At 40.8% G+C, this 16451-nt stretch overlaps 1 protein-coding gene across 6 annotated transcripts in view; it reads left to right on the forward strand.

The window, feature by feature from the left end:
• Nucleotides 1-13864, forward strand: part of CYRIA (CYFIP related Rac1 interactor A) — a 94741-nt gene extending 80877 nt beyond the window's left edge. For 5 of the 6 annotated variants that reach the window (XM_087716988.1, XM_087716991.1, XM_087716994.1 and 2 more), the window contains 7 exons: nucleotides 1103-1239; nucleotides 1344-1421; nucleotides 2873-2989; nucleotides 3097-3176; nucleotides 8137-8263; nucleotides 10355-10425; nucleotides 12243-13864. In XM_087716988.1, coding sequence (XP_087573114.1) covers nucleotides 1103-1239; nucleotides 1344-1421; nucleotides 2873-2989; nucleotides 3097-3176; nucleotides 8137-8263; nucleotides 10355-10425; nucleotides 12243-12306 — 674 coding nt within the window. In that variant the 3' untranslated portion in view covers nucleotides 12307-13864. The remainder of the gene's footprint in view (nucleotides 1-1102; nucleotides 1240-1343; nucleotides 1422-2872; nucleotides 2990-3096; nucleotides 3177-8136; nucleotides 8264-10354; nucleotides 10426-12242) is intronic. The other variant, XM_087716990.1, reaches the window with a different exon arrangement.
• The last annotated feature ends 2587 nt before the right edge of the window (nucleotides 13865-16451 follow it).

The raw sequence follows: 16451 nt of genomic DNA on the forward strand, positions 1-16451 counted from the left end.
CAGAACTTCTAAGGGCTGTGAAAGCTTTAAAGAGTTGTTTTTTTTTTTAAAAAAAAAAAGCTTGTGAATTGCAGGTTGTCAATTACTCATACCTATTAAAAAAAAAAACCAGAAAGTTAAAACATGCAAAAGAAGAGCCATGTTGATTTGTAACAAAAACTAAGAAGTAAACTTGTGGCACTTGAATACTAATAAATACGGTAGCATTAGCTTTCTAAATTCTATTCCATGAGATTAATTAGTTGCAGACTGGCCATAGTTATCAATGTCAATTCTATAAGCGGTCATCGACTTAACAGCCATTCATTTAATAATGGTTCAAAGCCTTGGAAAAAGTGATTTATGATCTGTCCTTGCGTGTATGACTGTGCATCTTCTCTGTGCTCATGTGACAGCAATGAGGGCTTCCAGCTCACATTTGTGACTAATTTCAACATTCAACAATTTGCAGCAGTCAGTTTTTGACAAAGGAAGATTTGTTTAATGACCACACGATTCATTTAACAGCCATGGTGATTCGTTTAATAACTGCAGTAAAATATTCATAAAATTGAGTCTGCTCGTGTGGTGACTTGTACTATGACTGTGCTGACTTACGACAAAAATTCCAGTCCCAATTGCGGTTATTAAGTCGACTCCTTGTATCAAATTCAGACAGGAAGAATGCTAATATATGCTTTTTCCACCTGTTTGAATTTCAGTCCCGTGTAATTATACCAAAAGTCTTTTGTTTTTCTTTCCTCTTTCCCTTCCCGTACCTGGTTGAGTTCACAACAAGCATAAGCTTTCAGATTTGATCACTCTAAGAGTTTTGTTGAAATCTTGCACTGTGCTACTCCATATTCCTTATTGAACAGTAAATGGCGAACAGTGGAAAGTAAAGATTAAAGCTTATCCTTTCCTCTAACAGTTTTGTCACTTGTTTCTATAAATTGCAAATTATTTCCCACCTAAAATATTTAGCTGTTTTCCTCCAAGTAGTCTTCAATTATGTAAATGAACATTTGTGGAATGTTTAAGTGATCGCTTTTCTAAAGCAGTAGGAAGATTCCTTTTTTAAAAAATGAAACGAAATTGAATATTTTGGATATTTTTTTTCCAGAAAAAGCATTGCAGAGTTTATTAGAATCCCTGACTTGTCCACCCTACACGCCAACTCAGCACTTAGAGCGAGAGCAAGCCCTAGCAAAGCAGTTTGCAGAGATCTTGCATTTTACTCTCCGCTTTGATGAACTTAAGGTTAGTAAGGAGAAAGCAATATTCAGCCAATGCAGAATGTTTTAATTGTCGGCTCTCAGTAAGAACACTGAAGTCGACCTTCCTTTTTTTTTTTTTTGTTTCAGATGAGAAACCCAGCAATTCAAAATGACTTTAGCTATTATAGAAGGACATTAAGTCGCAACAGAATAAACAACATGCATGTGAGTAAAATGTTTCTTTCCAGAATTGGGGATTTCATTTATGAGACAATTAGGAGCGACAATAGGAAATTACAGTGCTTCATACAAAGTTAGAGAATCAGTTTTGCCTATTTCTCTGAGTATTACCTAAACTAGGGGTGCCTGGGGACCGGATCCATCCCTCGGGGTGCTTAAATTTGGCCCATGGAATTGCCCTGAAAAAGCAAAGGACCAACTTCATTTTCACTGGCAGAGAGTTGCAGGTGGCCGTTACAGCTGAAAATGGAGCTCTGGAGCCCATTTTCTCTGGCAGTGGGATCGGGCCACCACAGGCACCCTTGACACAAGTGACGTCGAGCTGGCCACGCCCACCCATCGCCCTAAGGTCAAACACAACCCTGATGCGGCCCTCAATGAAATTGAATTTGACACACACACACACACACACACACACACACACACACACACACACACAGGCTCTACTACGTTTTCCTCTCTGCTATATTCATCCCAGTGTAATTTTTGTACAGGCAGATTTTGTTTACATTTATGTGGGTTAAATCGGCCAGTTTTGTTTTTGCCTGTTTTGCTTAAAAGCGTCGTTGCAGGGGACACTTTTGGGGGGGGGGGAAACCACTGGTGTAGACATCAGCAGGAGATTAAATGTTTTTGAATGGCGTCCTTAAAACTTTATAAATATGTTGCGGGGGTGTTTTTTTCCCCAAAAATCATGAAATGTTTTCTTTGCATGGTGTCAGTCATTTTTTTAAAAACTTTGAGATTCTGCCTTTAGACTGCTATTGTGCTGCTACTCCTTTGTTCAGAAGGATAAAAACATATCCAGAATCCTTCTGTGTATTGATGCAGTGGGGATGGGTGTTTTCTTCTGATTGCTAAACTGGATAATCTGATTAGCATGGAAAAGCCATATGTTAATGGATATATGTGTGTGTCGCACACACACACACATACACACACACATCTGTCTATCTCTCTCTCTCTCTCTATCTATCTATCTCAGAGGTGCTCCCAGTTCAGCTCGGATTGAGCAAACCAGTAGTAGCAGCGGCGGGAGGTTCTGGCCACCCGCCTAGACTGGTAGTAAAAAAAAAATGGATATAAAATTAACCGTTACCATACATGTTCATAATAATGAAAGGTAGTAGTATTTTAACTTTTTCTTTAAATACAACAACTTGTCTAGTGCTAGAGAATGCTTTTGAGAATCCACTTCAAAAGTTTTTTTTTCGTAAAGGAGGAATGGTGTTTAAAAAAAACAACAATTCCAGCTTTCCTTAGGACACAAAGATTGCATAATTTTGCTGTCTTGGTTACAAGGCTTGGAACATTTTTATGCTTTGAATATGAGCTGCAACTTCTCGTGTACTTATGCATAGCAGTAAGTAAAAAAGCACTTTTCTAAATAAAAAAAAAAGCAAATAACACTAATCTGTCTCTCATGTTTTAAACAGCTTGACATTGAGAGTGAAGTGAACAATGAGATGGCTAACAGAATGTCCCTGTTCTACGCAGAAGCTACACCGGTTCTGAAAACACTGAGTAATGCTACCACCCATTTTGTCGTAGAAGTGAGCAAAAGTTTTAATTAATTTCTTTCCGAAAGCTCAAAAATCAAATCAGAAGTCTGGACTGACCCTAACTGACCTCTTTTGTTGGCTTGTTTTAACTTTTGTAGAATAAAACGTTGCCAATTGAGAATACAACAGATTGTCTCAGCACGATGGCAAGTGTATGTAAAGTCATGCTGGAAACACCGTAAGTTATGAGCAATGGGCATATGTATCAATGTTGCTATAATAAGGAAATTTTTAAAATATATTTTTTTAAATTTTTTTTAAAAAAAATTAAAAATCAAGTCATCTTTTGCCAAGATTCTGGTTTAGCAACGAATGAGCAGTTTCCTGGTGGGCAATGCTCCAGTAGCTTCCACTGGCTGTTCCTCCTCCATCATCATCATCATCATCATCATCATCATCATCATCATCATCATCATCATTATTTAAGCAAGGCACAGATGAAAGCTGCACCACAATCCAGATTTGAAAGGGTTTGAGTTTGAGTTTGAGTTTTATTTCATTTATATGCCGCCCTTTTCCCTAAGGGGACTCAGGGCGGCTCACAACTCAAAAAGGGAAGGGGGGATACAAACAGTTTAACAAGAACACAAAACTATACATAGTTAAAAAGCACAAAAGCAGGTCATGATGTGACAAGGGAAAGGTGATTGGAAGCAGACGGAACACCTTTTGACACTACCTTAAATCAGATGCAGGTAGTCCTTGACTTATGACCATAATGGAGCTTGCCATTTATGGTTGTAAAGCATGAGGGTACGTAAAGCAGGTCGTGATGTGACAAACCCAAAAGTACTTTTTTCCAAGAGGCAACTGGACTTTTTTTTGGGGGGGGGGGAAAGGTTGAAGATGTTTCGCTTCTCATCCAAGAAACTTCTTCAGTTCTGACCGGATGGTGGGGAATAGAATGTTGGTCATCCTGACGACATAGATAAACCATCAGGTAGCCTCAACAGCTGTCTAGATTTAGATTTAGATTTATTTTATTTGTATGCCGCCCTTTTCCGGGAGGGACTCAGGGCGGCGAACAACTCAAGGGGGGAAAGGGAACATAGAACACAATACAAGTGATTAAAATAACCAAGAATCACACAGCCACACAGGTCGAGAGGGGAAGGGAACTCGTCAACCCCAGGCCTGCCGGCACAGCCAGGTTTTGACAGCTTTCCGGAAGGCCTGGAGAGAGGTGAGGGTCCGAATCTCTGCGGGGAGTTCGTTCCAAAGGGCCGGAGCTGCCACAGAGAAGGCCCTCCCCCCGGTGGTAGCCAGATGGCATTGGCTGGTGGACGGAACCCGGAGGAGGCCGACCCTGTGTGATCTAATGGGTCTGTGGGAGGTAATTGGCAGCAGGCGGTCTCTCAAGTACCCAGGTCCAATACCATGAAGGGCATTTATAAGTTACGACTAGCACTTTGAAGCGTATCCGGAGACCGATCGGTAACCAGTGCAGCTCGCGGAGGATAGGTGTAACGTGGGTCATGATGTGGGTCTAAAAAGAATACAAATGACCAGCTTTTTGCAAGGAGTATAAATCCTTCCATTTCCCACCAAGAAAAAAAACAGAAAGTCCAGTTGCCTCCTAGAAAAAAGCACCTTTAGGACAACCATGACCTGGATGACTGAGAATCTCCATAGACGCGTGACAAACCCAACTTTATGACCTTTTTTGTGGCAGGCATTAAGCGAATCGCCATGGTTGCTAAGTGAATCTGCAGTTGTTAAGTAAAATCCCTTATTTGCTATGGGGCATTTCGTCAAAAAATGGAAGTAAAGTAAACTTTGGTTATCAACAAAAACGTCCTAAATCACAGTCACATGACCAGGGGATGCTGCTTAATGGCCTTAAACCTGAGCTGGTTGCAGAATACCCCAAATCCGGTCACAAAACCATGGGACCTTTGGAACTGGGTCATAAGTGCATCCTTTCAGTTGGTCTCTATAAACAACCAGTTGTAAGTCAAGGACTACTTGCTGAATCTGTACTGTGGCTGGGAAAATGCATAAGCTTGTTAATGAGTTGCCAGCAGGTGCTATATCTTTTCATCAATCATCTTATCTGTCCATCTTACCATCCATCGGCTAGCATGACTTATTTTGCTACTTGAGAAAAGAAAGGACCAGATGATTTTCAGCAGTTGTGATATAGGAGGCTCTAGTGCATTCGCTGGCTGGGGAATTCTGGGAGTTGAAGTCCAGACATCTTCAAGTTGCCAAGGTTGAGAAACACTGCTCTAATGGCTTTAGAAAAGGAGTTTGAGGATGCATGCAGCCCGATGCCACAGGTTGCCTACTCCTTTCTGCAATACAAACATCACAGTAGGAGCTGTCCATGGTTTTCTGTCCGAAGAATTAAGAAGGAGCCATTGAAGCCAAAATGTAGGCTACTATGCTGATCATTCATTACTGACCCAGCACCTCTGTGAATTCAGGCTTGCTGTGTCACTCGGGCGCAGCTCATGCCTAAGGCTGCCTCTTGCAAACGTGGCCAATGTTTGAAATCCTCAACGCAGAACTAAACAGAAAATATATGACTTCATTGGCTGCATCTAGAGACAATCGGTACATGTCAGACATGTTTGGCAGTAACTTGAACATTTCCAATGTCTAGTTTGATACCTTCTGGCATTAAAGTACAAGTTATGCCATGGTCTCTTGTGTTCTTCTCTGGGAAATTTCTAGTCAATTGAACCTATCATCACTTATCTATATAAGTGATGATAGGTTCAGGGTTGACTCAGCCTTCCATCCTTCCGAGGTGGGTAAATTGAGGACCCGGATTGTTGTTGGGGGCAATATGCTGACTCTGTAAACCGCTTAGAGAGGGCTGAAAGCCGTATGAAGCAGTATATAAGTCTAACTGCTATTGCTATTGCTATATACTTTTCACTTTAAGTTGGTGAAATCAACCCTCCTGCAAACTGAGTTCAATTTTTGGTAATTTCATGAACACGACAGTGTAGTTTTCATGGCCATCTTCTAGAAGTGGCTTGATTTTGCCTTCCTCTGAGGTTACCCTGGCAGGGTCCGATACAAGTAATAAGTAGGCCTGCCCCTTGTTAGTTTCTGGGTCCCAACAAAGGTCAAATAGGGACTGTCTCCTGCCGAGGCTACCATAATATAACCTGCTGAATACAGATTAAAGGGTTGTGGAAACTTGCATTCTTTTCACACAGGTATATATGGGTAGTTCATTAAGTGGAATGCTCTCTTTCTTCTGTCTGCTTCCAATCAAATGATTTCCAAAATCATATTAGTTTAGTTTAGTTTATTTGTCTTGTATGCCGCCCACTCCCGAAGGACTCCGGGCGGCTCACAATAGACAGGAAAAGGGGGATAAATAGACAAGACAACACTTTAAAAACGCAACATTCACAATTTCCGTGGGGCTGGATGTTTCACAAGCCCCCCGGCTTGCTGGAGCAGCCAGGACTTGGTGGCTTTGCGGAGGGCCGGGAGGGTAGTAAGGGTCCGGATCTCCACGGGGAGGTCATTCCATATTGCTACAGGTTGCTGGTTGCAATAGTCATGCTTTTATTTTGTATTTTTATAAGTCACTTTTCCGAGTGTACTCTTTCTTAAAGGAACAGCTAAAATCATTTTTGAAGTATTTTTGAATGTTGAAAAAGGCAATGCTGTGTTATAAATTAATCCTTAAGTGAATTACATTGGCTTGTTATCCTTATTTTTTTTTAAAGCTTCAATATTCTTGGGGAGAGTGGAAAATGATATGGCAGGATGAAAAGGTTAAAGATCTTTAAAACAGGGTCACTTTCCACATGACTTATCCTTTTAGCTGATTGTGTATTTTTACAGGCTTTGATGTTTGAAGGTTGGTCATTCTATCAGGAAAACTCAGTGAACCTTGCTCCCATCATCCATGCTGAAATGACTATGTATAGAAAATGCCAACAGTTACTTTCCATCATCATCCAGCAACCTGCCTATTCATCCTTCCTTTGCAACCTTCTTTTTTAAAATAGGTTTTAGTAATAGAATAATGTTTAAAGCCAAAATATTTTTAAACGGAAGTGTTAAAATATTTTCTCACCCACACTTCATTTCTATCGATCGAGTAATTTTAAAGTTGCTGATGCATCGCTTTCTCAAAGTCATTATAAAAAAAAAAACTATTTTGCAGCCTAAAGAAGGCAAGATTAAACTTACACACATTGTTACCATATTCCATTTTTCCTGAATTGTGAATTTCCCATGCCAGTTTTTAATTTAATTTCCTCAGAAAGTTCTGAATGCCTAAGATAACTTTAAAAGATTTGCGTAATGTTAAAAGATACAAGTAAACCATCCTGGAGGCCAGTAGCATACCTTTTAGTCTTGCATCGGGTGCCAAGAAAGAATAGGGTTTTTTCCCCCCCAAAGATGTTGCAACAAATGGCCCGTTTGTTATCTCTTCCCCATCCCCTACCTCACTTCAAACAACAAATCTAGTTCATTATGTTCCCCTCCCGCCAGCTGAAGGTATCAATTTTCTCTGAAGGTGTTACTTTCCCACTGCTGGAAGTGCTTCCCGACTTATCAAAGCATATTAATGTTATATTATAATGATTCTGCAGCTCCAAAGTGACACCGAGAGGCTAATCCTCCTCCACAGCTCTCCGTTTTAAATGTATCACGATTTCAGGATGCAGCACAATGCTCTAAAAGACAATATTGGGTGAAGTTAACTTTAGCCAAATCAAGGGCAATGACATTTGTCCTTGTGCATCTGTAGGGTATCGACACACTTGTATTTTTATTATATCTTGCAGTCATTTTATGACTGAACCAAACACTCCCACTTCCCTTTAGCAGTAGAATTGGGATCAACAATGGGAAATAAATGTTCATTGGAAAGGAAACAAACCTTTGTGTTCATTGTGAGTTCTGTTTCTTTGCTCTTCTCCCGCATGCTTATTTTTTATTTTTTTTACAAAGCTTTCTATTTTGCCAGTCTCTACTGTTGCTAATCTTTGCAGTCATTGACATTGTCCTCTACGTTATTCTCCCTTGAATAATTCTTTTCTACATGGCATTGAAGGTAAAGCATTTTTAATTTGAAAGATGGAAATGTATTGAAATAATATTTGTTTTAAAAATGCTGACATTAATACCATTTATTTCAAAAAAAAATTCTTACGTTTCAGAGAATACAGAACTAGATTCACCAGCGAAGAAACCCTCATGTTCTGCATGAGAGTAATGGTTGGGGTAATTATTCTCTACGACCACGTTCATCCAGTGGGAGCTTTCTCAAAGGCTTCAAAAATAGATGTAAGAATAATGATCATCAAGGTTTTCTTATTCCTAGCAAAAATTCACAGATCTTGTGGAAAAAGACGATTATGTTGGGTTCAGCGATGCTTTAAAACATATCGTATTTGTATGGCAAAGAGAAAAAAACTTTACGCTGGATACTTTCTCTTAAAAATACTTGATTAAAATCTCTACACTGAACATGTAGGAATGCAAGAATTTCAAAACAGTTTACAGTACCAAATAAAACCCAGTGAAATGTTGCGTTAACACACAAAAAAAGAAGCCGAAAATTGAAAACTCCCTAGTATTCCATATCAGGGGGAAATAATTCTCAATGATTTCCTGAAGACAATCTGCACCTTATCCAAAAGTTAACATTTTGGATAATTAATTACTCAGTGTAAAAGTCTCTGCAATAATAAAATTACAATAAAAGCAAAATAATAAAATTTAAAGCAGCTGTAAAACCCAGCCAAGCCGAGCTATACACCAGAAACATGTTTAAATGCCTTGGGTTAAAAGGATTACCGAACTAGCGCAGGGCCCTCAGTGGCAATCTCTGTACACAGATTTACAATTTAAAACGATGCCTCTCAGAGAGAAACGGGGATAAAGAGGGAAATGAGCTGCCTCAGTTATATGTTTTATGCTGCTTATAAAGTGGATCGGAAACGGAGTTGATACCTTCAGATAATATAGTTCCGCTGCTTTTCCTTGTAGAGCATTTGGCCTATGTATGCTGTTGGGAACGAGAGGCAAGTTCTTAATTCTTTCAGTAACTCCAGCAGCTAATAAAGATAATAGTTTGTCACTTGCTACCTCGGCTGCTTTTTCTCTCCTCGCGGTGGAAGATTCCCCCAGGCCAGCCGATAAGAGGAGCCATCCGCTTTTGGAGCCCAAGGCTGTACTGGGAATTTTAGGATCAGAGTTTACCATCAGCATTTTGAAAAGGGGAGACTTGGGGACAGGGGAGAAAGTTGAGGAGCGTTTCCCAGTGCGACGTTTCCTTTGTCACACTTTTCTTTCTATATTGCTAACATTTCAAATGTGCACGCATGCCTCTGTCCCCACCATTCTAACTCCTCAAAGCAATATTGAGAGATAAAAATGCTGGGTAAACCCCCTATTGCAGAAACTAAAGATAAGAGGCCTGGAAGATAGTGGCGGCAGCGCTCCCTAGATAAAAGTATGGTTGGAATCGTTTGTGGAATTTCAGCTCTGCCTAATAGCGCTAAGCAGCGTTCAAAACTATGTGGAGACTTTGAGGCATGGATTCAGGGACATCATGTCATTGTATTTATAAAAATCGTTATCATCTTGTTGGAAAATGACTGAGATGCTTGGCATAATTGAAGCATAATTTGCTGAGAGAGTCCTCTTTTACAAAGACCTGATTTGAAGGCTCTCTGGGTATGATGGGCAGAGCAAATTAGTTCCTGTTTGTTTTTTGTCCCATGAGTCTGGCAGAGCAGGCAGGGGTGTCAAACCCGTGGTGTCACGGCGGCAGTGGTGGGATTCAGCCAGTTCGCACCTATTCGGGAGAACCGGTTCTTAACTTTCTAAGAGGTTCAGAGAACCGATTGTTGGAAGAAATCTCCTTTTGTTTTTTCCCACTTTACAGGGCTAATCCTGTAAGGAAGGCAGGAAAGGAAACATTCTGGTGTTGTTTCTAGTCTAATCTTTATTGCCCTGCTTACAGAAACTGCCTCTCCGGTTAACCCTTATTACATTGTAACAGCTAAAGCGAAACGCCCATCGACCTGAGTGACGTTGAGTTAGCCACGCCCACCCCATCACATGACCACCGAGCCCCACCTACCTAGATGGTCATTAGGGCAGAGAACCGGTTGTTAAATTATTTGAATCCCATCACTGCACGGCAGCATCACGTGACGTATCGGGACTTTCCCCCCCCTTTGCTAAACTGGGCGGGGCCAGCATGTGACACAACCAGCCTGCAGGCGGCATGTTTGACACCACTGTTTGGGGAGGGAAATACACTGTTTTGACAGAATTCATTGTTTTCATTCCTTACTTTTGGGTATTTTGCATGAGCCCAAATTCAGGCTTTTTTTTTTCTTGCACATTTCTTTTTTTTCCCCACAGATGAAGGGTTGCGTAAAGGTTTTAAGAGAACAGCCACCAGACACTGTTGAAGGGCTTTTGAATGCTCTCAGGTACCTGCCGGACCAACAATATTTTATTTTTATGGGCATAATGCATGACTTCCCCCTTCCCCTCAAGGTACTAATTGCAAAAACTGTAGCCCACAAAGAAATGAGGTCAGCCATCCGGTTGTTTTCTTCACTTGAGGAAGATGCTGGAAAAGAGCTGCTTTTTCTTTTTGTATGAGGAGGGGTAAGGGGGGGGAGGAGCAGGAGTGGGATAAAATAAGAGAGGGCTCAGCGAGTCCACTTTTCTTCTCCATCTTGAACCTGACTCTTACTTTTATGCACAGAAAGAATGGTTAGGATCAAAAAATGTCAGGAGTTGCCCATACAGCTGTGGCCTTACTTCAAACAGGTTGCATGGTTCCACCACAAAACTGTGTTCGACTAAAGCGCGCTCGACGAAACCGTGTAGCTGACGTCATCACAGGGCGACAACAGCGCGGAGACAGAAGCACGTTGTAAACGCTAAACCTAAAATTAACCCCTAAACCTAACCCCCCTAAACCTAATCCTAAACCTAACCCTAAACCTAACCCTTAACCTAACCCTAAACCTAATCCTAACCCTTAACCTAACCCTAAACCTAACCCTAACCCTTAACCTAAACCTAACCCGAAACCTAACCCGAAACCTAACCCTTACCTTAAGTTGAATTGGCTTGCTTTCAAAGCGCTATTTAAAGCGCCCTTCTTTCTCCGCGCTCGCTGTTGTCGCCCTGTGGATGACGTCAGCGACGCGGTTTAATCGGGCGCGCTTTAGTCGAGCGCGGTTTTGTCGTGCCACGAGGTTGCACATCCTTCCACTGTGACAGGTGCACATTGGCTGGCGCTGAAGCCTATTCTAGATGCATTCCGTTCTCCACCCCTCCAAAGGGCAGGCGTGAGCTACATACTGGCTGAGAACAGTTACTTATTACGCAGGATCTCCAGGTTTTAAAACATCAGCTCTATGAGGAGTATGGTTGATTAGTTAAGTAGTTTTCAGGTTGCAAGGAAACGGGTCTCCTGAGAGAAACCTGGAAGGAGAGAAATAAGGACAAGACTGGGAAAAAATGGGAAAAGTCAATGAGCTTGGAGAATACAGTATCTGCATTAAGAGAAGCAATACCACAAGCTCATTTGCAATATACGTTTATAGTAAATATGCTGACCTATGAAGCAGTATATAAGTCTAACTGCTATTGCTATTGCTAAATGTAGCATAAGCCACATTTCAATCCATGCATTTCTTAAGGTTATTCATTACCTTTTGAGCCGAGGTGGCGCAGTGGTTAGGGTGCAGTACTGCAGGCCACTTCAGCTGACTGTTATCTGCAGCTCAGCGGTTCAAATCTCACCGGCTCAGGGTTGACTCAGCCTTCCATCCTTCCGAGGTGGGTGAAATGAGGACCCAGACTGTTGGGGGCGATATGCTGAGTCTCTGTAAACCGCTTAGAGAGGGCTGAAAGCCCTATGAAGCGGTATATAAGTCTAACTGCTATTGCTATTGCTATTACATACTCATCTTGCATATGTGATAGTATAATGCAGATATAATGACAGCTGATGCTATTATTATTTTTACTATAGTTGTTATTAGTCTACAGTCCATAGTTATTGTTTCTATATTGACCCATTTTAATCCCATGCCTTTGGGTATGTTTGGTATCAGTTATTGGTTATTCTCAAAATGGCTTTGGAGGAAAATGTTCTATAATTTAGAGCAAAAACCCTACAGATTAAATCTGGGAGTCAGCTCTGTTTCTGTGAAGGGATGTGTAGAATTGTCTTTCCCACCCATGGAAGTAATACCAGCCTTTGGTTTTTTGTCTTTGTCACTTTTAGGTTCACCACAAAACACCTGAATGATGAATCCACTTCGAAGCAAGTTCGAGCGATGCTTCAGTAATGCCCCTCCCCCTTTGAGAAATGGACTTTTAAATTATTTAGAGAAGGTGTTTGTTTACATAATTTAATAGTTTGTGGTGGTGTTAGTAAAGATGCATAATTTACACGATATAACAATTGATTTCTTCCCGTTGCTGCAGTGTGTGTGGATCTGTATCAATAACATGACTGACTTCGTAATTGCACGACATCCGTTTATGTGCTTGTATTACCATTCAAAAAGTTTGAAGAGGTACCTTTTAATTTGAATATATAAATAATGAAAGTGTCTGTGTGCCTTTGTTTTTTGTTTATGTTAAGAGGGTTGTGTTTGGGGGAGAGGTGTTTTGTGTGTGTGTGTGTGTGTGTGGCTGTATGCAGAATAACTCTTTGGGATAATCTCTTAACAGTCATAATTCTTGACGGTGTTCCTGTGAAGATCTTGGTGCAACACCCACCCACCCCTTCTTGGTCTCCACGTTCATTTTAACTTTTGCAACACCGAGGGCATGTGTTGTGTGGAGCAAGGAGTATGTTCCAGTTACCCAGTTCTTTCCGAGACTGGTAGACTCCTTTTCTAACAAATTTAGCAGGGTTTTCACCAAGGCCTGCACATGTATATACAATAATTTTGTTAAGTTTTTAAATTTATATGCGTAATGCTTGCCTTGTGCCTTTAGGCAGATCAGTGAGCTATGAATTATGGATGTAAACTAACGCCAGCTGAGTTTTGATGTAGAACTCTCAGCTTATTAAGCCAAGATAGAATATGTGTAAGAATTGCACCCTTGCATTCTCTCATTGTACTACCTTCTCTTTCTTTTCATTGTGAACCATAAACAGTGCTTCATGGATTAATTAGCCATACTTTCTTATCCTGTCCATACCTGGAAATTTTCCTTCCTAGTATCAGAAGAAGCCCCAAGTCTTAAAACAGACTTCCAACTGGAGGAGAGAAGGAGCAGTGCAAGGACTTATATGCAGCACAAGGCCTGTGCATCTCTTGACTCAGTAACGCAAGACACATGTCCGTTCAAACCAAGCCAGAATGCAGGACTGTGCAGAAACCTAATGAGAGACAATGCTGTTGGGTAGAATATTGCCTGTGTCTATGTATGCTTGTGACCATACCAACAGCAGCACTGAGTCGCCTTGTGGTGTAAGGCACTTTTTTTTGCTGTTTTCTTCATCCTTCTCTCTTAGAAGATTGAAACGTGACCGATCACAACGATTCCTTAACCACGCACAGCATCTTGCCATTAATATCTGTGCCATTTTTTTCATTCAGGCCTTACTTAAGGCCTAGTTCTTTCTTTGTATAACATCCAATAAATTCACTAGGAAAATAAGGGGGGTGGGGTGGGGAGACTTTTATTTTTGACATTTTTAAAGATGTATCTAATAGGTGTTTCACAATTCAAGCAACTTGCAATTGTAATTCAGCTATCTCTGTTAACTGTGTTGTGCATTCTAATGCTGAAAGTGAAGTGGCTCTGCTTCACTCCACTTACTATGATCCACATAGTAAGATTTTTTTAAAATATAAAAATAAATAAATAGTTTTATTCGTGCCGTTGGAAGATATCTTGGGTAGAAAGAAGACTCTCTCATGAAACCTGGTTCAGTTGACTGCGTGGCATGATTAACTCTTAATATATCTATTCCTAGGAATACAACTTGTAAAATTAATTTTCTGAGCAACATCATATCTGGTTTTACACCGATATTGCTAGAGTTGTTATGATTGTTTCACTTATGTATAATAGAAAGAAATACTTCTGAAAAACAAATGTGAGTTTACCTTCCAGGGGCCCCAAATCATGCTATCTAAACAACAGTCAATAGTTTTTAGTGACACTGCAGTTGCTGCCAATTTCCCTTGATAGTTTTGTGTTACCCAACACTAGTGATTTGGGAATGCAGCTCTTGGTACACACCAGGGGTGGGTTTGTCGCCCCGTTCCAACAGGTTCGGTTGGAACGGGGCTGGCGGCGTCCTCGTGCACGCATGCAGCGCACGCATGCGTACTAGCATCTGTGCGATGCTCCAGCTGCTCCTGGAGGATCGCGCAGGCACTGTATGCGTCCTGTGCATGCATGGAAGCGCAGAACTCGTCAAAACCGGGTAAGGAACGCGGGCGGGCCGGTGGGCCCTTCGCCGTTCCCGGAAGTTACTTACTTCCGGGTTCGCCGACCAACCGGTTCGCGGGGACCGCCGTGAACCGGTTGAAACCCACCCCTGGTACACACAGATCTCCTTAAGTTCAGAAATATGGTTCAGATTGTACAACTCAAAACACTCGGCCTAGCATTGTGTTGATTTCTGCGTATTAATCAGTATGAACTAGCTAGTATCTTTAAATTGTGATGCTAGAATCTTCCTGGAGCTGCATGTGTTTTAATTCATATTGCGGTCCTTAGACAAGGAACTTTTCGCCTGTTTCTCTTTTGAATGTTTCTCCTAAATGATGGGCTGCAGCTGTGAAATGCTCAACTTGTAAGATTTCTCAGAAAACATGCTCACTTTTGTACACTATATGGAATATGGTATTCATATATTTAGATCAGTTGATTTAAATGTATGTCTGACTTCGACTAAGTTTGTGCAGATTAGCTAAAATAAATATTTGTATGTTTGTAGAAACTTGGATTCCTCAAAAAATTAGGAGATAAAAGGGCCTAAATTGGAAACATAACTTTCTTGGTACAAATTTAGAAACCAGGGACATAAGAGCAATTCTGGCAATGTTGATTTGAACTCATAAGTTTGTGCTATTTCGAGTGCCAGTCTTGTAAGCCTTGTTGAAAGTTGTTTAAGACAAGTGGAAACGCTCTATTTTTTTTATATCTCTTATTGAATTTATAAGTTTGTTGTGTAGATCTGAAACCCTCACCACTGCCATTTTGTGATGCTAATGTCATGCGCAAATACCCAGGAGTATTTGGTGCATTCAAAGCACAGAATGGGTTATTATTGCTACCCATACACAAGAATCTAATCAAGTAATGGTCAAAGCTAAATTGGCACTAGGTAAAGGGTCAATGGAATTCATGGGGGGGACTGGTGCTGGATTTCAATCTCTTGGGGCAACACAATGACTCCAAACTGATGACACATTTAACTCTGCCTTCCAGCTCAACCTGCTCTTCTCCAATATCTAGGCAGGCAATTTGTGAATGAAGAATCTCAAAGTGTTGACTTCAGATATTGCTAAACTACATCTTGCAGTAGGTTCAGCTACCTTGACCAAAATAATATCAAGATATTTTATATCATTCCCCATTCAGCTATCTCCAAATGCACCCCATTTTCCACCTACTTAATGCTAGGAGAAAAATAGACAATTGTAGCAGTGGGTCTGTCGGCATTTATAGTTTTTCTCCCCTCTCTTTGTGTTTGTTTGGATTTGACAGGTTTTTTTTTCCACAAAGTAATTTTATAAGATTTCAAAATTCTAGTAAACATTGCACATTTTATAACAGGTCATAGCTTGATGAAATATTTTCATATTGTGCAATCAAGCTAATATATTGAAGTATTCATACACAGAAATCAAACTAGGTCAATATGATTAAAATAAATTTGGTTATACATCTGTTATAAGCCTGATGGATCCAACCTTGGCGACTTTAAAACTTGTGGACTTTTAAGACTTTGTGGACTTCAGTTCCTGCATTAAACCAAACTATTGCTTCTCACTTCCCTTCTTTGATAATTATTCATATGCACATATGGTGTCAGGTTGGGCCATTCTGCTTCTGCTAACAAAGATTATTGCAAGCAAGCCATGGCCCTGATACAGCAGAGCTTTGCCAGTGGATTTTCCAGGAGAGGTCAAGCTTGCCATTTGTAATGCCAACCTTTCTGGCACCCAGACATCCTGGACTTGCCAATTTCCCATATGCTGTGCCCAACCTGGCATTTCATTAAAGCTACTGTTAAGGGCATCCTTATGGAAGAGAACAAGTTTGCTAATGAGCCATTTCCAGTCTCATTTATACTTTTCTATTTGGGTGGGTAGTGATCTATTGTTTTTATAGTTGTTACAGGGTGCATATCAGTGGTGGGTTTCAAAAATTGTTTGAACCTACTCTGTGGGTGTGGCCTCCTTTGTGGGAGTGGCTTGCCACCCATGTGACCGGATGGGAGTGGCTTGCCGCCCATGTG

This window comes from Thamnophis sirtalis, unplaced genomic scaffold (genome assembly GCF_051295495.1).
Source record: "Thamnophis sirtalis isolate CommonGarterSnake01/CBP01778 unplaced genomic scaffold, rThaSir2_p1.2 scaffold_5, whole genome shotgun sequence".
NCBI classification, from domain to species: Eukaryota; Metazoa; Chordata; class Lepidosauria; order Squamata; family Natricidae; genus Thamnophis; species Thamnophis sirtalis.